Genomic DNA, 24,787 nt, shown 5'->3' on the forward strand with positions numbered 1-24,787 from the left:
TACTTTACTTCCCCCTTTTTTTTGGGTGGGGGGTTTAAAACTTTTCCTTACTTGCCTGTTTCGAAGTAGAAGCGGTTTGATGCCACGGTATCCTATATTTCTTCTGAAAAGATATTTGTATGTTTTAAAAATATGAGTAATTCTCCGTACAACTGCTGACTTAGGCTGAGGCTTCATAGTTCATTTCTTCAGGTCCGAAAACTTCGGCCTGATTCCATCGATTTGTTAAAATAGAATTACATTATAGAAAGGTCTTCTACTTGCATCCTTCGTCTTTTGCAAGCATGCATAGAGGCACAGGTATTTGTTTATTTATTTATTGAGAACAACTAAATATATAGAGAAAATATATAAAAATAAACTTACAAACTGATTTAATTTTATGTGATCGTTTAGGTTTACTTTTTAATAAAAATAACTTTACAATCTGATGTACTGTATCAAGTTACGTCAATTTTTGTATTTACTTTTATGTAATCCCTTTGTAGTTAAAATATTTCTCTTATTTATTTTATAAAGAGTCTACATACAATCCCCAAATAGGAATTGCTCATGCAAGTCCATATAATTATATTTTTTTAAAAAATTTAAAATTACAATAATATCCTTTTTAAAATGATATTTTTTCATTTTACCCTAATTTATTAATAAAATTGCACACACAGTCCCTCATTCAAGACTGTAAATAAAATTTCTCTTTTATAAAAGGCCACTTTTATATGAGAAGAAACAAATTCGAAACAATGTTTAGAAAATAGAAAAGGATTTGTTAGATTAAACAACAGTTATTTTGGATTTAATTACCACAGCCTTGTTAATTTAAATACAACCAAAAGGTATTTCCCATCCAAAACATGTTTTAATCACTAAATAGTACATTAATATTAGTTTCCTTTTATTGGCTTAGAATGCATTCATTTCAACGCTAATTATCTTTATGCAGATCCTGGATGTTGCCATTATCCACTTGCACATATGCTGATGGCATTGTTTCTCATTTTTCTTTTTCTTTTTTCAGATAAGTAGAAACCATGCTAAGATGCAAAAGAAGATCCATGCTGAAATTAGATACGGCCTGTAGCTCAAACCCATTTAATCCTCCATACACATACTTCAGATCCTAAAATGAAACGACTCTGACCATTAAGGAAACAAAAAGAAAAGCAATTATTTCTTTGTCAGCTACAAAGATCAATAAATGGTAGTAAGTGGCAACTATAGGAGAAGAAAGCAATGGATATCGGTAAGTGAACCACTGCTTTTCAGAGAATTATGTACATTTTACTCGAGTAATAAAGCAGATAGATTTGAACAGCAGAGGAGATGATTTTGTTATGTTTCTTCATACATATACACGCAATAACCACTTAGAAGGAAAATAGATACAAAATTTAGAAACTCCCGATGCTGCTGCTTAGCTTGGTGACAGAACATGAAGAGCAATGACAAGCAGTAAATACTCGACAAAAGCCCTGATCCCAGCAAGGAAACCTGATAGGTTAATCTTTTTTTCATCACAGTCAATTCAATATTAAAATCCTTTAGCTTGGTCTTTTTCGCGTAATTTACAACAACTGCTACAGGGACTTCATTTCTCTGCTTTTTAGCAATGCAAAAAAATTCCTGATGGAAGAAACTACACAAAAGTCAGCTGCATTCCAGGTTCTCATGGCTAGTATTTTAAAACATGAATTGTAAGAGACATACATTGCTGACCATGTAAAGATATGTTGACAATAGGCACCAGAATGAGCAACATGGAATGTCACGCCAACCTTCCCTGGATTGCCATTGTGGTGGAATTCAAAACTTATCTATTTTCATTCTGCAACAACGGTTCCATGAGCACAGGTGTATCTTTCGCTTAAAACTCACTGGGTCCCATGTTGCTACTGTTTGAGCTCTACCAGCTTTACAATGCCATCTCCACCGCATGTAAGAAAACCGTGTGACAAAACTTGTATGTCCGTTACAGCAGCCTGTTCCATATGAATGAATTTTTCTTTAATACAGGTATACAACTAAAGAAATTTCTTTTGAGAACAAAGCCAGATTCTATGTTATGTTAGCAAATTTGTGTGATAAAAGATTACCCGAACAAGTCCACCAAAGCCTCGAGAGCTTGGTTGCAAAAAGGTATGTCTTTCATGCAATTTTGACCAGTGATATACTAACTTCGCCCTTTTGGCATCCCAAAGTTTAACATCTCCATCTTTGCTCCCAGTCAAGAACAAACTAGTATTTGGGATGGTACATATTTTGGTGATACTCCCTTCAGACCATTTGATTTAAATAAAATTAGATCAAATAATCATGAATAATAGATGACATTTAAAAGAACAAAGCTTTACCTGAGTGAGCCTTTGTTACATTTAAAAAAACAAAGCCGTACCTGAGTGAGCCTTTGGTATATACCAAAGCATCCCATTTCGATTCTGGTCCCCAACATTTTTAGTAATCCCTGTCTGGATGTCAGAACTTGAAGATGAGCCAATGCTTTCACCAATATCAGCATGCCTGTTCCGCTTACTCTTACCGGTAGCAATGTACCGGAAGTCATGGAGTCCAACATCACCACCTTTGCCGCCAGTCACAATAAGAGGAGAAATGGAACCACTTCCTATATCATTATCAAACACAGCAAGGGAGCGGGCTCCACCTTCACAACAAAAGGGAATGAATGAACAACTTTACTGCTAGAAATGCATATTGTTAACTAATTTAATCACAGCTGAATGACAATCTACAAAACAAAAAGTATGGCCATAGCACCTAAAGAAGATTGAAGAAGGGTGGTGGCTTGTTCAATGTTCCAGATCTGATGCATTTAGAAGTTTTGATTTTTTTATTTTTAATGAACTTCCACAAATGATGCTGCCAAGAATCTAAGACCAAAACACAATCTTTTTTTTTTTTTTTGATAGGTAAACGATTATATTATATTAAAGAGAATAGGCTTAGCCCAAGTACACGGGGACAAAAGCAATCTATGAAACGATAACCTAAACCTTACTTTATATGGAGGATAGAAGCAATTCATTTGAGGGAGTGAGGTAATTACCAGATTCATAATCAATTTCTGATTAGGTAACTTCAATTTATATCTTACATTGTTAATAGTTGTCATCATAATTTGCATCACCTTCGGGTAACTTTCATGAATCAATATTTTTTTGGAATACTTATGTCACTACCAAAAATTCACCCTTATTTCCAAGGAAAAACTTGTGGGAATATAGTATAATAATGTAACTAGTGTTTATGTATTTTCTATTTTAAATACCTACACATTCCACTACAAATCAATAGAATTGGGCAGATAAAGATAGTAACATGCAACAGTTTCACCATGTACAGTTTCAAACTAAGAGGAAAACCTTCATGACATATAATAGAAGCTCGAGAGGTTGAAGGTGGAGCCAATGTATCCCATATAACCACATTAACACCATTGGAACTATTTCCAGCTGCAGCAATGACTGATCCACCAGAAACATAAGTAACATCCCTACAAAAGTACTTAAGATTTAGTATCAATTAAAAGCACAAAGATACACACACACACACACACACACACACACACACACACACACACATCATTTCAACTATAGATTTTGTTACCTGACTAGACCAAATCAAATAAATACCAATATTGTGGGGATTAATTCTGATACTTAGAAATTCTGAAAAAGCAAGAAGAAACAACAACATGAACTTTTAGCCAATTAATTTATATAATTGTTCCGGGTTTTCACTCACAAAAAATGAAATAGAAAAAGAAAGCCAACATAAAATGAGACAAACGGGGAGAAAATGGCCACTGTAGAGGGAACAGACTTCCATGACAACATAGAGGATATTACTTCACTAAAATCTGGAGAAGTGATAAAAATGAAACACATTTTTTTTTTTTATTGGCACTGGGTGTCCGAGACTTTGAGAACAAAGTCTCAACTAATCTCGAGGGTGCACAGGCTCTCAACAAGGGGTTTCCCGCAAGTGCACCTTGAGTAATTCAAGGGGAAGTTTCCTCCAGTCCAATGGCCCTTAGCAATTGTTTGCACCCAAGAGGATTCAAATCCTAGACTTGAAGGAAACTTACCACCAAGATCAAGGCCTTTACCATGTGAAATACATGAAAAAAGAAGAAGAGAGAAAGCCAATGTATAGTGCGTCAAAGGGGGAGAAAACGGCCATGCTACAGGGAACAAACTTGCATGATAACATGGAGGAAATTACTTCACTAAAATCTGGAGAAGTGATGCTAGTATGCTTGACCAAGTCAAAATAATGTTCTAATGAATTCCCCAATCTTCCATCAACTTCCCAAGCATGGCTAAGATGAAAAGAAGGGTGAGTGGAACTGTCTTGTAAAATCAACAGGAATAGAATACATACGATGCATGGTTATTAAAGCAGAGAGATGATTCTGTTGGACAAATGTTACTCCTTCCTCCAACCTCCAGCTGCCATGTGCATACAGTTCCATCCAAGGCTGCAGTAGCAAATCTGTGTCCACAGTAGTCAAATCGCAAAGCTGATATTGATGCAAGAGCATATGGCGGAGGGACATTTGCAGCAGGCAGCACTCCATAAGTTGCGGTAGCTTTGTCTTTACCAAACTGCACTTATTAACCCATATCATCCTTATGCTTATGCACTAAAAGTCACAATGAGCAATAAACAATTCACAAACCTCACTTAAGAGCATTATTTAAACTTTTAATGTCCATGCATTTAAACATTTCAACATATTATTTAAACATCTAATGTCCATGCATTATATTTCTTTTCCTTTACTCTTTTATAGCTCTCTCCTGGAGCTTTTGGTGGTGATTTCTGGGAATCTAGAATCAGAACAAAATAAAGGAGTAGAATAGACTGGCCACTGGTGCAACATAACGGGTAAGCTTCAACATGCAAAAGTGATTTTCCCTAAACTCATTTTGTTAGTCTGTCTGGTGAGAGACAAATCAGTAATACAAGAAGCTCAAATACTAATGCATCTCGAGATGAATCTTAGGGGTGAAAACGGTCCGGTCCGGTCTAGTCCCTGGGGGAGGGGGGGGGGGGTGATGGACGGTCCATCATTTTCCCGGACCGTATTATATTTATACATTAAAGAACATAATAATACATTGACCTAAATATATATAGTTATAGACTTGTTACCAATACTATAACTAATAACTATACTAGTAGTATTACTAATATACTATATGTTAGTGATAAATTGGTAATACTATATTAAATAATACTCTCTGTAATTATAGTGATTTAATACTAACATATTAAGTTAACTATACTAATACTATTATAAATTTATATATATACTATAATTTATACTATAACTCTTATAATATGTTAATATATTAATATATATTAGTACTATATATTATAGTTATACATTAAAGAATATAATACTTAAGTAATATTGTGATATATTAATAATTAATTATATACAATTATTTCTATAAATAATATATATAAATAATAAAAAATATATATATTTTTTATTTTCATTCGGTCCGATCTGGTTTGGTCCGGGATGAAAAACCCTGAATCTCACCCCTCAGATGATGGTGGTACTTTACTATGCAAATTTGATACATGGTTGAAACCATGCCTAAGCTGCAATCAACCAAAACCCTTCCCGTTATGGCCTACAGCGCAATCAAGGAAATGACCATTTCATAAAGAATAGGCAACATTTTGGATTGTATTTTATAAAAAAAACACTTGAAAAGACATTTCTTTCTGATGAGTAGAAAACCTTATAAGAATTCCCATTTGCTCCATAAAATCTACAAGATTATTGCAAGAACAATACCCAAAGAAAGACTAATGCATTACCAATGAACCATTGCATATGTTACCATATGATAATAAAGTTCTTACCTCCCATAAGTAAATGTGTGTATTGCTAGAACCCACCAAGAAGAATGGCCTAGAGGGGTGACCTGAGAAAGCCCTTGTGCTTATATTTTCAACAGTAGGCGGTGCATCAACAAACTCCTCAAAGTCTTGTTGAATCTCCCAACCTAAGCCAGAGGCTCCCATACCAGCATAACCCGGTATTCCAAATGCTCCACCACCTGTCAAGTCCCTGCCGGGCCTAACCAGAGAGCCCACACCAACAGTTGCTCCACCCAACCCAAGGTGTGCACCTCTTTCACTCCCCAGACCAACACCAGGAGAGACACATGTCGGAACTGGGGTCGATTCAGAACCAGCCCACCCATTCTGTGGCCAATCAGCTATTGACCAGATATAGTCTGACTGATCAGTGAAAGTCGAACCATCTTCCCAATTAAAGAACAGTATGCCCTGAATTGATACAATTTGACATTAGTACATGTTTTGTATGTCATTCCAGGCTGGACATAAGATATAGATAAAAAGGCTAAAATATAATCAAGATTCAAGGCAGACAAATTAAAGACAAACAAATAATGTCCTACTCTTCAAAGCTTTATTGCAGCATAAAGCAAGCTGTCAAGCACTCCCCTAGAATTTTTAGATGGAATTAGTTATTTTTATCAGTACATTAAATAAAAACAATTACTAATGTATAAAAAAATCCCACCAGGAAAGGGAGAAATTTTACAATTTTGTTCTCCGATGTAATTTTTGCAGAAGGAATATGTCGTGCCAATGGGACGGTAACTTGGAATGTCACTTTTACAAGAAACGCTCAGGACTGGGAACTTGAAGAGCGGATTTCTACAGCTATTTGTATTCAGCAAAGTTAGGTGGCAGTGGGGGTGACCATATGTTGTGGACTCCCACGGGGAGCAAAAAGTTTACTGTTAAATCTTTTTACAAGGTTTTGACTATCCAACAGCCTACTTTCTTTCCGTGTAAGAGTATATGGAAGGTGTCGGTACCATCTAAAGTGACTTTCTTTACCTGGACAGCTGCACAGGGGAAGATTTTAACGGTTGATAATCTTAGGAAGCTAGGTATGATTGTCTTGGAGTGCTGCTATGTGTAAAAAGAGTGGGGAACTAATAGATCATTTGCTCTTACATTGTGAGGTGGTATCCTTAGTAGAGCCGGGCTGAGTTGGATTATGCCTAGGAGTGTGGTGGAGCTAATTGCATGCTGGAATAGGCCTCACAATAGCGCACAATTGGCAGCTGGGCGGCGGATGATACCTTTGTGCTTAATGTGGTGTCTATGGTCGGAAAGGAATGATAGGTGCTTTAACAATAAGGAGTGTGGAGTGGGGGAAATCCATTCTCTCTTTTTCAATGGTTTTCTGCTATTGTTTTGAAGGGTGGGAATGCTCATGAGTTTTTGTCTACTTTCCAGGTTACTAGAATGTAATCAGGTGTCTCACTTTGTATACTTCCTGTGTACCTGGGCATTGCCTAGTTTCTTTCTATTCAATAAATATTATTACTTATCAAAAATTTTTTTGCATCCCCATCATGCACGTCAATGATAATTAAAAAACACAGCATCTAGCAGAGTATTATCGCTAAATTAAAAGAACAGTATCAAGATTCAATGATGCTACCTTGATGGCAACTAGTAAACAAAATGTTGGGGGAGGGGGGGATAAATAAAAAGGAACAAAATTTTTTGACTAGCATCTAGGTTATTTACCCCCCCCTCCCCCAATTGGCATATTTTCAACTTCATCAAATTTTTTTTTTTTGGGGGGGGGGGGGGGGGGGAATAATTCAAGCATATTTTCAAATTCATTTTTGTTCGAAAAATACAATGGTCAATTGGCAGATCCAAAACAAATCTGGACTGCTTACACCTACCTTTAATGGAACATGCAGGGCTACATCCTAACTACACTGCTTGAGACAACATAAAAACTTGAACATAAAATCCCCAAAAAATGCAAGACACAGAGTGGAACAGTCTCCCCACAACAAAAGGAGTTTTCACCAAAGTCCCACTAAAACAGAAGCTAAGGTTTGAGTCTAACCTTCCGATTGCTTGCAAGCACAGCTTGCCTTTGATCAATAGAGTTGACACACAATGCCTGCTCAAGAATAAGGTTAAATTACTGCACAATGGAATTGAGGATTTACAAAGATGATTTTCATAACCTACACGACATCGACAGATGAGTCGATACCAAGATATTTTACTACAGCAAGCAGTACCGTGATCAAAAGACAATAAATTAATAAAAAAAAAATATGCAGAAGTTAAGAAAGAAATATTACCTCCAAAAGCTCCCCACTTCTCTTATACACTTCTTTAGGGTTTTTGAAACTTATAACCTCCTTTGTAAGAGTTGCCTCTTTTTGCCAGGAACTTGGAAAAGCAGGGCCACTATGAATCAGACCCCCAGCAGGTGATTCCGATTCACTACTGGCAGAACTATTCCGAAGCATGCCATCATATGTATTAGATCCCTCTCTTTCATGTACTTCCAGACCAATATATTTATCACTCCATGCGTTAGAGAGTTTCTGATCAAAACTATGTGACAAATTTACTTTTCCATGTTTAAAGCCTTCATATATTATTTTAGAATCGGCACAGATATCCCATAGTAGTTCAGAAATTGATGATTCATCTTTGCTTTTCATGACCTCAATATTTACAGTACCCTCACAGAGGTCTCTGGATTGAAGTTGACTAGATTCTTTTAACCATAGAAGAGTCATTACCTGCAATCCATTCTCTACTTTCTGTTGTATAAATGATGCAAGTTGTTTAACATGATAAGAAGAAAGATGTGTAAGTGTGGTCTTCAATAACTCTGCCAAGCTCAACGAGACCAACCTGATCTCTTCTGTTATATTGTTGCCATCATATTCCAAATTTGTGTAATAAGATGCATAGGAAGAAAGTTTTCTGATGGAAACACCAGGCAAACATTTATCGTCAAGTTTCTCAAATTTCTGTTTCACGAAGCTGGACATGTGTTGCCACAAACAAGTGCCGATAATTTGCCATCTTTCTTCTTCTGGCATTGAATGTATCATATCTCTAGCAAGTTTATTTTGCACACAATTTGAAGCTTGAAGGCCTTTTCCTCGGTCATCCATGGATATATTATGAGCTACTAACTCTTCAATCTGGGGAAGGAGTTTCCTCATATTTGTTACATCAGCTTCATATGGAGCATGCCCGTTCGTTAACGTGATCAAGAGCGGTTGCACCATCAGAAGGAGAACTTTTGAATTTTTTTGAAGCCAAGCAGATGCAAAATGTACATAAAATTCAAATAAATCAAGAATCATAAGGGGTTCCATCATGAGATCTTTAGTGATGGAGCTGGAAATAAATCGTAAAGCAGCTCTTAAACTCAATAATGATGGCATAAGGCCTTGAAAGAAGTACCCCCAAGTATCTAACCACTTGGATCTATTGTTAGCAGACATGTCATGGTCAATATTACGCAACTTGGTTTGAGGGCAGGTTATACTGCAGGCAGTAATAAACCGTGAAAATAAAAGGGAAATTTCATTAGTAGCCTTCAACAGTGGCATACGCAGAAGAGGATATAGTATGAAACTGTCAACTTTATAGTGCTTATCTTGTGACTGATCTTGAGAAGCAGAACCATCCAATATATCGTATCCCATAAATAAGAGCCCATGATTACATAGTGAGACAAACATCTGTTAAAAGGGATAGAGAAAAAATAAATCAGCTGGTAGAAAGCATCTGTCAAAATATTAACAAGATGTTAACACAATATATTTTACAAACTACATACCAAGCTGACTACATGGGCAGGACTCAAGGAAAACCTCTGATCAAACTGTGAGAGCCCTCTAAAGAACTTATGTCGGAAGTTTTCAAGTAATTCCTCATATTCATGAATCTCATACTCCTTTGAGCATGCACTAGCTCCAACAGATTCTACAATGTTGCCTGGCCAACTTGGATGCTCTATCAGCAATTTTGAGAAGTACGGAAGTGCCAAATCTAATTTATCATGGGACTCCAGTTGAAAAGCTGCATCACCTGAAAGCCAGTTAGAGGAATCTTGTGGAGAAGGCTTTAGAATCCCGTTTAGAATTTCAAAACTGCTGACATCATCTGACCACCTCCCATCATCTCTACTCCCAATGACACTCATGGAAGATGAAAGACACTCCAAAGCTTCAAGCTACAATGAATTTGAGAAGCAAGTCACTATTTTGTATCAGAAACATGATGACACGACACAAAGACAGGGCCTGAAGTTGGAGATCATAAAAACATTAGAAGTCATAAGAATTTCAAAGTTTGGAGATCAGGGTTTGGTAAATAATAAATATGTCAACCTTATTGCAGCATTCAGCAGGTGTTTGAAGCTCTAAATGGACATCTTAGCTCTGAAAGCCCTCCAAGGTAAATTAGGGTTATTTGGTGGATCCATTTTTAAGAATAGGGAGTTATTCTTACAAAGTTCAACATATAAAGGTATGCATGAGAATAAAATGCTTTATAAACGATTTGATTTCAAATAACTGCACCTTTCTCTCCCCCAGATAGATCAGTCTGTGTGGTATTTGTTGGGGTCTATGGACCTGACTCTGACAATGATAGAAGGATGTTCTAGGATGAGTTCGCTGGTCTAGTTACTAGGCTCCCCACTGAAAAGTTTACAACTAGTTCCCAGCCCTAAATGGAGTTCTACTTTATAATTGAGCACAATCTTATTGATCTTCTCATGGATGGGGGGACCAACCCTAATTGAAGAAGACATGATCTACTATTGGAACAATCTTAGCTTCTTCTTCATCTTTATTTATTTATTTATTTATTTTTTTTATTTTTTATGTCGGGGAACCTCTCCAAGGCAGGGCCCTTTGGACCCACCCCTGCAGAATAAACCCCGGTCCCGTGTACCGCACCGTCAGAAGTTTCCCTACACGGAACTGGTTAAATCGCTGGCTTTTCATCAGGGAGTGTGGCCCAAAAGGATTGTTTGCACCCATGAGGTGTTGAACCTTGGACCTTGAAGGGAATGAGACCCCCAGACCAAGGCCTTCACCACTTGGGCCAACCCCTTGATGTATCCTAGTGAAAACTCTCATGATTGCTATGATAGTTTTCCTATTTTGTTGGACTGCAATAAGAGGCTGAGGTAGTGAATATTTCAATTTTAAAAATATGTGGCTACTCTCAAAAGGATTTGTGGAATGGGTGGAGGGGTAGAATTCTTGTCGCTTTCAAGGCTCGAGTTGTGTTTTGAGTGTAAACTAAAGGCATTGAAAGCCAATCTAAGTATGTTGAACAAGGAAACTTTTGGAGATGTGGGGAGAGAAGCAAATGTTCCTCTTGAAGGAGTCAAGTGTCTATTGAAGAAGAGAGGGCCCTAGCTGTGGAGGAGAAGGCGAAGAGAAATACAACCATTAGAGAGTTGGAAAAGACTAGTCTCCTGGAGGAAGTGAGTTGGAGAAAAAATCAAAGCGATGATCTTGATTGGTGCTGCATGCGAACAAGGGATGGAGAAATAGTGGACCACTAGCTACTACATTGTGAGGCAGCTAGTCCTACTGCCTTTAGCCTATTGGGGTTGAGTTGGGTCATGCCACAATAGGTGGCTGATCTTCTTTGTTGGAATGGAAGGCTTGACAGCCTACCAAAGGAAATTTGTGGAAAATGACGCCAATTTGACAATCTGAGGAAACGGGTCTTATCATTATGGATTGGTGTTACTAATGTAAGGAAAAGGGGAAACTGTGGATCATCTTGTTGCATGTGAGGAGGCCAGGTTTTTATTGGATGATATCTTCAACTGAACAGGTGTGGCATGGGTTATGCCTGGAAGGGTAGAGGATATTTTTAAGTCTTGGAAAGGCCTTAGGGGCAATGTTCACATCACTGCTATGTAGAAGGACAGAAATGCTAGATGCTTCAAAGAATGGCAGCGTTTCTTGGAAGAGTCAAAGAGATTCTTTTTTAACACTCTATTTTCTTGGGCTTCTGTCATTGTTTGTAATGGGGATAGGTTTCATAATTTGCTTGTATCCCTCACTAGTGGTTTATAGGTGTATACTTCCAGTGTACTAGGGCTATGCCTTTTTCTATCAATTAAGTTTTACTTACTTATCAATAAAAAATTGCCTGATGTGGTGTATTTGGAGGAAGAGGAATGATTGCAGATTTGAAAATTGTCCGAAGAACAAGGAAGAGGGAATTCTTCATTAAATATGTCTCATTTGGATGGCAGTCTTCTTAAGTCCTTCCAGCCCGTGTTTTTCAGACAATCGTGACCTTTTTACTCTTTCTAATTAGGTGTTTCCATTGTATACTCTTGTAAATGATTTTGCATTTTAAAAAAGTCATCTTAGAAAAAAATTGACAAATAAAGTTATGCATGACTCTCGACCATTATGAATTGTTTCATTAAAGAGTAACATCTTAAGCATGCCATGCGATTTGTTTGTGATAGCATAAAAATGATAATCACTACGCATGAATGGTAATAGTAAGGACAACACAAATGAGTGCAACAATAGAAAAGCAATTTGGTATCCGAACCTTTCATCAACAGACATAGGTTGAAAATCATGCAGGAAAAGAAGAAGAACTTGTGAACAGATTTATACTATAAAGTTATAATATTTACAATGTATCTGAACATAATTTATTTATTTACTTTTATGACAAGGAATCCCGGCGACCTTGCAAAATGCTACATGTCTTTAACCTGGTTAAATAATTGGCTTTTCCACATACGGATGTGGCCCCTAGAAATTGTTTGCACCCAAGGGTTCGAACCTAGTGGGATCGTACTACCAAGATTAGGCCCTTACCACTTTAGCCAACCCCTAGGGGTTGTATCAAAATGTTATTCATATACTAAAACATTACCAAAATGCTATATACTCATCCAGCATAAACCCCTATTACAATATCATGAACTGAAAAATGAACTTACAGGAAGCCCACATCTTTTTAAGGCAGTAGATGTCATCAAAGTTGCCCACCTACTCAGAACTGCTGTATTTTGCTCCCCTACTGCATTCCTCAAGCTATTTTTGGAGGCTAGCATTTGGCAATAAAGACCAATATTTGGCTCCAAGAACGCAACATGCTTGGACGAAAACACAGACTTTTCAGCCATGGTATTGATCTGGAAACCAAGCATGCTAAAAAATGATTGCAAGTAATTCCCCATTTCCCACTGCAAATCAAGAAGTCCTTGTAAATTATGCTATCATCAAAGGCAGGGAGAATTCGTACATATGGCTATTCATAAGAATATCCTTTTGAAACATAATAAGAAAGCATTTCTATCCCGCAAACCTCCAGAAGGCTGGCAAGCCAGTAGTCTCTTTTCTCAATGCTTGATGGAAGTAAAAACTTTGCTTTTAGATGATGCTGTAATGGTCCACCACGCTCCTCAACAAGTTGAGAAATTACTATTGCAAGCTGTTCATCCCCAAGGTTCTTTGAGCAAACATTGAGAGCTGAATAGGTATCACCCCCAAGCAGAAAGAAAGCAATGGCCAGCTCTAGCTGATGTCTCCCCATTAAAACATAAGCATTCTTCAAAGCAGCTGCCTTGTTTTTTTCCTCCTGTAGCAGTAATTAATGCAAATGCATATTCATGAATTAACCAGTTTATAGTTCATCTAAATTGTCTCCAAATAACACAAACGAGAAATATGAGAAAGAAGCGAGGTTTAGGCGATTGACTTCTTCTGAGAAACACATTGGAAAAAGAGCCTCTGTAATTGTTTTATCCAAGCTTCCAACAGAAATAAATCAACAACTTTTTTTTTTTTTTGTCCTTTAAGCGTCAACAAGTTAACCTGATATAACTCGAGAATACCTGAAAATTCCGTGCAAGAAAAGCCACCAAAGGCTTATCCTTCTCGTCCTTGCTGATTTTAAAAAGACCAGCCAACACTTGAAGTCTATTCAAAGCTATATATAACAGAGCACAATCCTTGGGATCTTTGTTTTTAAGATATTGTGATCTTGCCAGTTTCTCCATCTACAGTAAAAAAACCTTTATTAAAATTTTTTAAAGAGTAAAGATACAGACTAGAACTCATCTCAATACCTTGTCAACGAGGATGGGTGCTGTTACTATGGTTCATAAAGAACCGTGTCCAAAAGAGAGGCGAGGGGGTAACTGCTATTTATCATAAACAAAAACATACCATATACTGTATGCAAAATAGTAAGAGACAATTAAGAATTGTGTTGTAAACACCTATGATCATAGCTGATGTGAAATCAACTTGTACCCCTTCCATCGATGGCTTGGTCACCAAGATATATAGACTCCCAAAACCAAAAAGACAGAATCAGAAATCATCAGCCATTTTAACCCGCATAATTATTGTGAATTCAAACATTGTATAGCTGCTGCATCCAACCTTGGTACTGACTAATAAAACGAGCTGTTTGACATAGCTCAGAAAGCCCCAAACTAACCAACAAGTTGGACATAAGAATCCTTGGATGTTATATATCCATCCATACAATTCAATTGAATCCAATTAGCAAAGAGGTGTTCATACTAGTTTCCAAGAATAGACGATAGAATGGCGCTACCTCTATCTCCAAAGGAGTTAGATGTTTTTATGCCAGCAACACAAGCTAGAGCACATTGAATTGTTGATGTTGGAGTGATAGAATAAAATAACAAGGATTTTGATAAAACAATAGGCAATTAGAAATTTTATCCAATGATGGTATTACCTACTACCTTCAGGGGATGATTTATCAGACATTATTTAGAAAAAATGCTCAGGTGAAAAGGACAATCTTTTTTTGTTACCGTCTAAAAATGGAAACATTTTCCTTGTATGATGGAACAAGAATAATGATAATATTTATTACCCATGCACGCAATTGTGTTGTATTAGTAAACCAATATCCAACTCCAATAGCCCGCATTTCTTGCCAAGTTGGTTCATTAGGTAGAAAAGAACCAAATAAAATTTCTTGGGAATCAGAGTGGTATGCCCATACAATCAACCTAGAGTCAACAATCAACTCTTTCATAGATGCCGGTCTACCAGTCATCCGGAAAAAATGTAATTGCTCAAACCTCAACGCCACCCAAAACCTGGAAGGGGAAATAAAAGAATTTAACATTAAGAGAAAAGGAAAATCATGATTCGATTAAGAAAAGAAAATTTTGGTCACTTCTCCCTATGCTTTATACCAATTGAGATTTGCCCTTGGTGCTTTTTTTATGAGGAATAACCCATCATGCCATGACAAATTTTGAATTAAGTCCCCCTGTTATAAATTCCATTCACTCAACTTAACTGAAAACACGTGGCAGTCTGAAACAATGCCACGTGGTAATATTATTTTCATAATTAAAAATTACAAAAAAATAAAATTTAAATAATTTGTTTTAAAAAATAAACAATAGAAGAAAATAAAAGAAAAACAATAGCACAGGGGGCACCAGGAGGTGGCCGAGCTCAGGCCACCGTGTGGCTGACTCCAGCCACCCACCGGTGGCCTGACATGGAGGCAAAGATCTAGCCACTACGTGGGTGCCCAAAATGAACCATGTGGTGGCCAGAGCACCTAGTTGCCTTTACGCCAGTTTTTTTTTTTTTTTAAATAAGTTCTTAAGATTTTATTTATATTTTTATATAAACTTAATTAAGATAATAGTATTTTCCATGTGGTGGTGTTTCAGACTGCCATGTTTTTTCCATTAAGTGGAGTATACGGAATTTCTAACTGATGGGCTTGATTCAAAATTTGACATAACACGAGCTGCTATTCCTAAAAAGGGAAAATGAAAACATGAGGTGAATCTCAATTGGGGAAAAGAACAGGGGCTTACTAACCAAGTTTTGCTTGAAAAAAATATAAAAACAATGCTAATGACACTTTAGATAGGGAAAACAAAGTCAGCTATTAACAATGCATAAACTTAGAGCAAACAAATATAATTTAATACTGCACTACTGGATATATTAACTCAATAGAGGCATCAAATTACAAAAAAATAGCAATTTAATACTAGTATCTTCGAATAAATATAAAATACAAATATCTCTTGTTATTATCTGCTGAAGGACTTCTATTTTTTGAAATTCCATTTTTTCATAATGACTCCAATTTGATGGACTACAGCCTTGTAAAACCTAATAAAGTGAACAAGCAACATTGAACCACCATCCATGTTTGACTGGCACGCTACAGTTTTTGAGGGCACAAAATTCATGTTACAGCAACAACTATGCATTAAAAAATTTCAAGTTTAAAGTAATAATCGCTACATGTTTTCCTTCTTTTTTATATCCTTTCTTTTTGTTGACATTTCTGACAAATTAGATCATTTCTTCCAATTCTCCATGACCAATATTGACACCACAGAACGCCCTTAACCCTATCTAGAGAACTTTACTTAGTATGCTCATAGTTTCTATCCACGCAAGTTTGTAAGTGCATCCTCTGTAAGAATCGATGGTTATTTAGTTAATGATTCTTGACATTCTATTGAAAACTGTCATTTAAAAATAAAACACCAGCATAAAAGATCCAGTAAAAATAAAAATCTTTTGGCAAGCAAATCTTGCAAAACGGATATCAGAAAACATCATGGAAAAACACATAATTCATCAGATACAGATTAGATTCAGACGTACCTTCGCCCAGGTTCATCAAGACTTTCATAGGCAGAAGTCTGTGCAGTACTAAGTTCACTGAGAAGATCTGTAATTGCAACAATTTGATTCTTCTCTGTGTTGGTTATAGCTGCTAGCTGATGCAAGTTCTCAAGAGTCTCAACAAAACCACTAAGTTCAGATTTTTTGGAAGAGGAAGGGAAGATATTATTGGAAGCAAAAGATTCAGAATCGGACGCAAATTGGAACATGCTGCTCTGAAATTGAGATGATGTTGTCGTCAAATCTCCACCCCATTGAAATCCTTTATAAGTTGAATTTCTGAAAAGACTTCCATCAAAATAATCCGACAAAAGGATCTCTGGGATTATGCAGCAGGTCTTTGTGGAGATATTTTTCATCTTAGTAGCATAATTAGAAGTAAGACATTCAACAAGATGCCTCACAGCCATATATGCACGTTTCCAATTCCCTAAACACATTAGAAATACAACTCTTTAATTAATACATCCAAAGAAAAGCTTTTCAACTGGAGAATTATGAGCTAGAGAAGCAATATTGCCCTAGAAATTCCAAAACTAAATTGACAAGGGAACCAATAATTTATCTCTTTATCTTTTTGTATTAGTTATGGATGCTTTGAGTCGTATGATCAAAGTGGCTGTGAATATATATCAGTCACTGGGTTCTCCTATAACAAATGGTCATATGATTAGGCTTAGTTTGGATACAGAAACGGTTTCATTTCATCTCATCATTACAATTTTTCCAAATTCCAACACAAAATATAATAAACAATTCAACTTTTTCAAATCCCAAAAAAATAATAATATTAAAAAATAATATTCTAACAATATTTTATTCAAATTTCAACTTTCATCTAAAACCATCTCACCTCATCTCATTATCCAAACCACACCTTAAGAGTAGTCAAGATATTTAAAACGGAGGCAAAACAGTTAGAATATTTCCACCCAATGACATGCATAATTACCCAAATCAGACAACAGCATAATTATGGTCCGTGGTATAAAATTTTAAAAGTTGATCCTTAGAGTGAGCTCTGCATAGCAAATTGATCCTCCATACTAGTGTGGCAACTATTATCCATGTCCTGACGGATATGGTTTCAAAATGTGGTAAAACTGCATGGTCATAACTAAAAAATAAAAAAGTCAAATGTCACAAAAACAATAAAAACTTAAACTTGGGAAAATGAACATCGAATTTTAAGAAAAAACTAAAAAAACTAAACCATGAACAAAAACCAAAGAAACTTAAATTGAAATAAGCATATCTAAAAAATGAACTAAAGTTAGAACTTAAAAACTAAAAGAAAAAACCAAAAATTAGAAAAAACTTAAATTAAATATCTAAACTTAAAGTAACTAGTATGATAAATTCAACTAAAACTAGAAAAGAAGAATCAATTTTTTAATAAAAAAAACTTTAAAAAATAATAGAAAAACCAATCAGCAAGAACTTCGATTTTAAGACTGTGGCTTGCAATGACCCCATGGGTGGAGGAGATTTACTGGCTCCCTTAGGGTGGCAGTGTGCACCCTGGGCAGAGGACAACCAAAAAGGTGGTTGCAAGCACACACTCTCCTTCTTTCTTTCTTTGTTTTCACTTTTTAAATTTATTTTTTATTTTTAATTGGTCTTATGAGTTAGATTATGTAACTTTTTTTTTAAAGCGCTCACTATATAGCTATGACATGTGTCAAAATCTAATTAAATGTAACATGGCAAATTGGTGTCAACATTGTCCCTGACAAATCTAATGGTAAATGGATGGATGGATGAATTTGATGTGGGACTAACCTTGGGATAGAGTTTTTGAACTTTTTTACCACAGGGACCAAGTTTGTAATCAGATCAAACCCCAGGACCCTTACAATAATTATCCATTTTTTGGCCGTGACTCAAATTCGTAAATCTGAATCTTAACAGTGCCATGGCACTAAAATCAGAGGTTCAAACAAGTAGTTAATAATTCATAATACCTGAAAATATATTCATAAGTAGAGTTTCAGGGTGATAACTAGGTAAAGATCCGCTAAACCTCTCCACTACTTCTGGCAAGCTCCATAAACCAATCTTCGAACCTGAATCACATTTCAATCGATCCCTTGCTATGAACAAACTGCTGGCAGGGAAATCATTCTTCTTATGCATCTCTACAGATGGCTGAGACTCACATGATTGTTTAAAATTCCCAATGTCACAATCAGTGAAAACTGCAGAAAGAATTTCCTCATTTGCTCGATCATCACAATGAGGGAAACTTTCCTCAATATAATTCAGATGGCACTTAGCCTTATGTTCTTTAAGAATGTGGAACAGCCATTGACAAGATACACGGAAGTAATTATCATGAATAACCACAGTTGCAGCTTTGGGTCCCCAGTGAAAGTCATGAATGGGAGGAAGAGTGTGAGTGAATGCAATGCAAACCCATATGTCCATTTTCGAATATTTTTCAGAGCCCAACAAATTGTGACTTCCAAACCGCTTTGTTGCATATACTCGCAACTCATTCTGCATGCATACTCCAAGTAATAACTGACCATTTCCTAAAGCTAACCAATTTAAAGCAATGACGCCTTTATCAAGGAATAATGTATCTTCTAACATAAAAGTCCCTGCACATGTAAGGCGTACAGAGTGCCATATATGAAGGGTGCTGACAGTATTCAGATGATGTTCCACACAGACGGTTGCAATCTTCTGACCACAATCAGTCAAGCATATGGAACTAACAGGCCCTTGATGTGCAACAAACATACCAACAAGCTCCCATGGCACATGAGGGGTTGAGGCCTTACCAGCGTTACTTCTCCACAGTTTCAAACTTCCATCAGAGCAGCCAGTGGCCATGATATATGCAGGATAACTGCCATACATATCATTGATTGAATCCAGCTTTTGTTGGTTATGAGTCAGACTACCTGGACAGACCACAGCAAAACTTGTAACCTGATCATGGTAGTGAGGATCTGGTAAATGTGATGAGCAAGGATTTACGCCAAGACGGTATCTTTTACCAGAAAAAGCACCTTCAAACATCCATGTGCTGCCTTCTGAGCCATCTTTGGTGTGAAAATTACATTCACAGTAGCTTGCGGATAGATCAGAACAATGAAAGGTCATTTCCCATGATAGAGCCCGAAACTCTTTCATCCATATCCCCAAAAGCATAAATTTATTGTACTTGAAGGTCTTATCACAAGTAGAAGACAATGGAATTGAAAAGATATTTGTGGGACCATCCTCATATGGACCATGGCCAGTGAAAGGTATGGTGAATAAGTAGTGACATTCTATATTTTCTGCTTTGTTGTGGTGGATTGTAACTATAAAGCAATCAATTCCTCCAATGTGTCCCATAAGAAGAAACAGTTCATCATTCAGTACTGAAGGTGCCCACCTCAAGCATGTATATTTGGGAAATGAATCTTGAATCACAAGTTTTCCACAAAGCTTCCATGTTGGAAGCAATGATGGACAACCCAGAATGCCGTTGGAAATTGTAGTAAGTGACCAAAAAAGAAGCAATCCATTAGAATCTAGAGAAACGGCCAGTTCAACTTCACAGCTATCAGGATGTGCAGCAACTTGTAAGATCTTTCCAGCATGACCACCTAAGTTCAGAATTCCACTGGCAGAACATGATAAAAAGCCATCTGTCCTGGATTTACTAGGAGAAGTATCCTCTATATTACTAGATGCCTTGGTATGTAACAGTGACCAAACTAAAGAATCACAAGGTAATAAATGAATCAAAGAACACATAATTGGTGGACCGGACAAGCGGTTCCTCAACATAACAAATTTATTAAGAAGTAACCTGTTTTTAGAATTTGAAAAACTAGTCCCACAACATTCTCCCTCTTCTAGGCCCTGCAATTCTTGTCTCCTCCATAATGTAACTCGGGGAAACCGCATTGGGGAGATGTCATCAAGACAGTGGATAGCCCAAAAATAAACCAGCTTTTCTGGACCAAATCCAACTAACCACTCACATCTGCCTGCCTTGTCATGCTCCAATCCCTCAGTGGACAAAATTTGGTCCACTCCATCACCAGTTTTTAAAAGGCCCCAAATTTCTGTGGTCCACAACACATATACATCCATGCCCAGAGTTCCATTCAGGGCCTGGTTAATCTCAATTACAGCAACTACACAAAAAGATCGCCTGGCAGTTTCGCGATCAATGGTGTCCTTTCCAGTTTTTCTGACCCTTCCATTATCCATCTCACACCATAACCTTACTGTTCCATCTAAGCAGCATGTTAGCAGCAGTTGTCTCCGTGAATGTTTTCCATCTCTATTCAATTGTCTTCCTGTCAATGGCCTCCACTGGATCATTGACACAGATAAAGGATGAGGTAGCTCAGCTTTTGTGTAATCAGATTTTCCAGTACTCCAACATACGAACACACATTTGCTAACCGCATCAACCATTGATCCTTCAATCTGAGGGTCACTATGATAAGCTGCTGTAGCGAAAGGTCCCTCAACTGACCACGTTGCAGAGACCAGAGTTTGGGGGCACTCTGCTTTAAGCTTCCAAGCTATTTCCCAGGACTTGCTGTTGTTTCTCCATAAAACCACCTCAATTCCACCAGCAATTATCCCGTTCCCAGAGCCCGTCCATTCGACTGCCTCCACCTTTGTACATTGTACAAGCACTGCATTCTGACTCCAACAAAAAGAACCTGAACATATGAGTAACAAATTCGTACTTTAAGATACCAATATCAGAATGAAAAAAGTAAAATTAAAAAGAATAGAGAAAGTCAAATACAGTCAATCTCTCGGAAATCCGTGTGCCATCTTACTCAGAATTTATCAGATATCTGAAAATCATAATTAATTCGACGATGTTGGGTCGTTTTTAGCACAAAATGAGCATGCTAACTGTAATCAAATAACGTTAAATTACTCAAGACTTCAAGCTTCAATTCCTTTCCCTTGCTCAATTATCTGGGAAACCAAACATTAAAAAAAACTTGAACGTACCTGCGGAACTCGCCGAGTCATGCTGGAAGAGGCAGACACAGTTCTCCACTGCAGCGGCTAGCTCTCCCATCGATGGCGACACCGGAGACCAAGACACAGCGGTGACGGCGGAGGAGAGCTCGAATACCTGGCGAAAGATTGGGCCAATGAGAACTTCGTCGGGTGAGAGAGGGGAGGGGAAGTGGGAGATGACTAGGAGAGAGGAGGCAGCGTAGGCGACCCATGAGTAGCCGGAGAAGTCCGGGAGGAAATCGATGGTGGATCCGGGTGGAGAGGAGCGGGTCGGAGCCGGAGGGATTGGATCGGATGGGAGGAGGGGGAGGGGGAGGTGGGGGATGGGATCAACGGTGGCTATTGGGTCTGTCATTTGGTTCCCGGTATATGATCATAACAGGAAGAAAATGATCCAAATGCAATTTTACGTTGGTTACGACTATCGTCACTGAGACTGGAGTGACGACCACCCATCAGGGATGTTTGCGTTTGGATCTTCGGAAATTTCTTCCCCCAATAGTAATTTACAAGCTCATGCCATGCAATTCTTGAGTAGGGGTGAATTCGGTCCGGTCCGGTCGGTCTGCAGGAGGATTTGTGGACCGGACCGGACCAATTCGGTCCAGGGTTTTCCCACCCTGGACCGGACCGAAATGCACTAAGGACCGGTCCGGTCGGTCCCTTTCGGGGGGTCCGGTCCGGTCGGTCCGTCGGTCCAAATATGGACCATGTGGCCCATGGGCCCAATCGGCCCAACAGTGAAATCACATTAATTTTTTATCTAATTTTATGTCAAAAAATACCTAAAAATAAAAAATTTGAATGCAAAATAAAATTGAGCATAAAAAGAAAATTATCTATATACAATAAATTTGAATAAAAGATTTTACAAGGAAAAAAAAAATAAAGAAAATTGAAAAAAACCCATAAATTACAAAAAAATCCATGACTTAATGTCTAAATTAATGATTTGCAAAGGACCTATGATTTCATTAAAACTTAAAGAGCACCACTTTTACATCCAAAAATAAAAAATCCAACAATTCATGTCAAATCCTCACATACAAGCAATATTTCATATCAAATGAAATTTAATACATCTAATTCTATGTCAACTAAACATCCATATTTCAAAAGAAAAGGAAAAAAGTTAAAAAGTACATCTAATTCTTAACTAAACATTTTTTTTTTTTTTGATAGGTCTTAACTAAACATCCAACTAAACATGCCAACTAAACATCCAAAAGTCTAAATAAAAGGGAAAAAAAATAAGAAACCAAAAAAAGTTAAGCAAAGGACATAAAAAATATTACAATTTACAATCCATGCATCTAGGCTTCTAGCCATAATAACTAATAAAGTGATATTACGAATTACAAGTGACTAAATAATAACTAATACAAATAACAAATAACTAAGATATGATCTCTAAACGGCAAACACTTGATCCCGTCAAAACTTTCACCACCAAACGAAATGCTGCCAAATAGGACACAAAAATTCAATGAGAGACAATACAAAAGTAAAACTAAATTGGACAAGTCACAATTGAAGAAAATAATCTGAAATTTTAAAGAAAACAATTTAAGTTCTCACCTCATGAATTTGCATTAGATGTAGACATTGTATTTGACGTCTCCATAGAATTTTCACCCTCCTGAGCAAGTGCTATACAATAAAGGAAAAAAAAAACAATTTATATAAATTTTCACTACATATATAAATCATAAAAGTTATAAAATGAAGTAAATAATAAACATACCCATATCCAACTGCCTCTCAAAATCTTCCACATCATCCATTATAGTCCTAAGGCTGATTGGAGTAGATGAAGAACGAAGCCAATTTTGTGTACAAATGAGGCCCTCAACCATCATTGGAGATAAACTACTTCGGAAAGGATCAAGAACACGACCCGCTGTGCTAAAGCAAAATTCAGAGGCAACTGTAGAGACTGGTATTGCAAGTACATCGCGTGCAATTTTTGAAAGCACACGATATCTAAATGAGTTAACCTTCCACCAAACTAGAATGTCAAAACTTGCACTGTCTGTCTCACACTTTTCATCTAGATATCTATCAACCTCTGACTTACTTTCAAGAGAGTCCTCCGATTGCAACCGTTGCTTAAATATGGCCATTCTCTGTGCACGAACATCCACGTCTGTACTTGCGCCATCTTCATCAGTAAGATTTACATCTTCACGTGATAAACTTCTAGACTGCTGCTGTTGTTGTAAAGAGTTGCTATACTCATCATTTGCAAGGTATGACTCATACATGTGGGTTAAAGTATTCTTCACTGAACAACTCAAATCAACTGCTTTTGTGGGATCATGGGCATACATCACTTCCAACTCAAAGTCAAGATATCGCATCTTGTACCGAGGATCAAGAAGAATTCCAACAAACAACAACATATTCATATTATCCAAGTTGCCCCAATATTTGTTAAATTTTTTCTTCATATTTGTGGCCATTGATCCCACCACAAGGTTTTGATTTTGACACTCCAAATCAATTGCACCGGATATTGTAGCTAACTCCGGAAAAAAAGAGTTGCAAGTTGCATATAGACCCCCCGAAAAGCGTAAAGTTGCATCATGAAATAGTTTAAGAAACTTTACAAACAACCTTGCCTTCTCCCAATCAATATTATTGGGAGGCCCCAACTTTTTTGACGTTCTCCTATTCACAACTTGCTCTACATCTTCCTCATCATCGTCATCATCATCTCCAATACTAGTAAGGAAAGCCGAATCCTCTTCTTCCAACCGTTCAAACGCTCTTCGAAATTTTATTGCTCTCTCTAACATAAGATAGGTGGAGTTCCACCTAGTTGGTACATCTAAGCAAATGCCACTTTTACACGTAATTTCTTCCAACTGTATACATTTATTAAACATGCTCCACCTTTGAGGTGATGACTTCACATATTTTACAACACCTCTCACCTTTGCAATAGACTCATCAAATTCCCTCAACCCCTCACGAACTATTAAGTTTAAGATGTGGGCACAACATCGAACATGCAAAAATTCATGTTCCAAAATAGTATCCTTCCTATACTTGGTTTTTTTCTTCAAATAAGAAACTGCACCATTATTAGAACTTGCATTATCAAGTGTGATAGCAAGATATTTTGGTCGCCCCCAATCATGCAAACACATCTCAATGGCCTTACCAAGTGTATCCCCTTTGTGATTCTCAACCAAACAAAAAGAAAGAATTCTCTTGTGTAG

The 24,787-nt window shown here is 37.1% G+C and overlaps 1 protein-coding gene across 5 annotated transcripts; it reads right to left on the reverse strand.

Moving 5' to 3' along the window:
• Positions 1-1,116: 1,116 nt before the first annotated feature.
• Positions 1,117-22,083, reverse strand: LOC122311457. Of its 5 annotated transcripts, none has more exons than XM_043126020.1 (17): positions 21,552-22,081; positions 18,533-21,247; positions 16,548-16,998; positions 14,770-14,998; positions 13,751-13,915; positions 13,222-13,494; positions 12,854-13,099; positions 9,695-10,090; positions 8,190-9,596; positions 7,946-8,002; positions 5,899-6,327; positions 4,399-4,622; positions 3,378-3,508; positions 2,393-2,659; positions 2,094-2,272; positions 1,717-1,979; positions 1,117-1,623 (listed from the first exon to the last, which is right to left on the reverse strand). In XM_043126020.1, the coding sequence occupies exons 1-16, from the start codon at positions 21,916-21,918 to the stop codon at positions 1,890-1,892; spliced, it is 7,626 nt and encodes a 2,541-aa protein (XP_042981954.1). In that variant the 5' UTR covers positions 21,919-22,081; the 3' UTR covers positions 1,117-1,623; positions 1,717-1,889. The 5 variants fall into 5 exon arrangements, with proteins under 5 accessions (XP_042981954.1, XP_042981960.1, XP_042981946.1 ...); XM_043126026.1 differs by having other exon boundaries at positions 1,117-1,636; XM_043126012.1 differs by having other exon boundaries at positions 1,708-1,979.
• Between the last annotated feature and the right edge of the window lie 2,704 nt (positions 22,084-24,787).

This window comes from Carya illinoinensis, chromosome 1 (assembly GCF_018687715.1).
Source record: "Carya illinoinensis cultivar Pawnee chromosome 1, C.illinoinensisPawnee_v1, whole genome shotgun sequence".
NCBI lineage: Eukaryota > Viridiplantae > Streptophyta > Magnoliopsida > Fagales > Juglandaceae > Carya > Carya illinoinensis.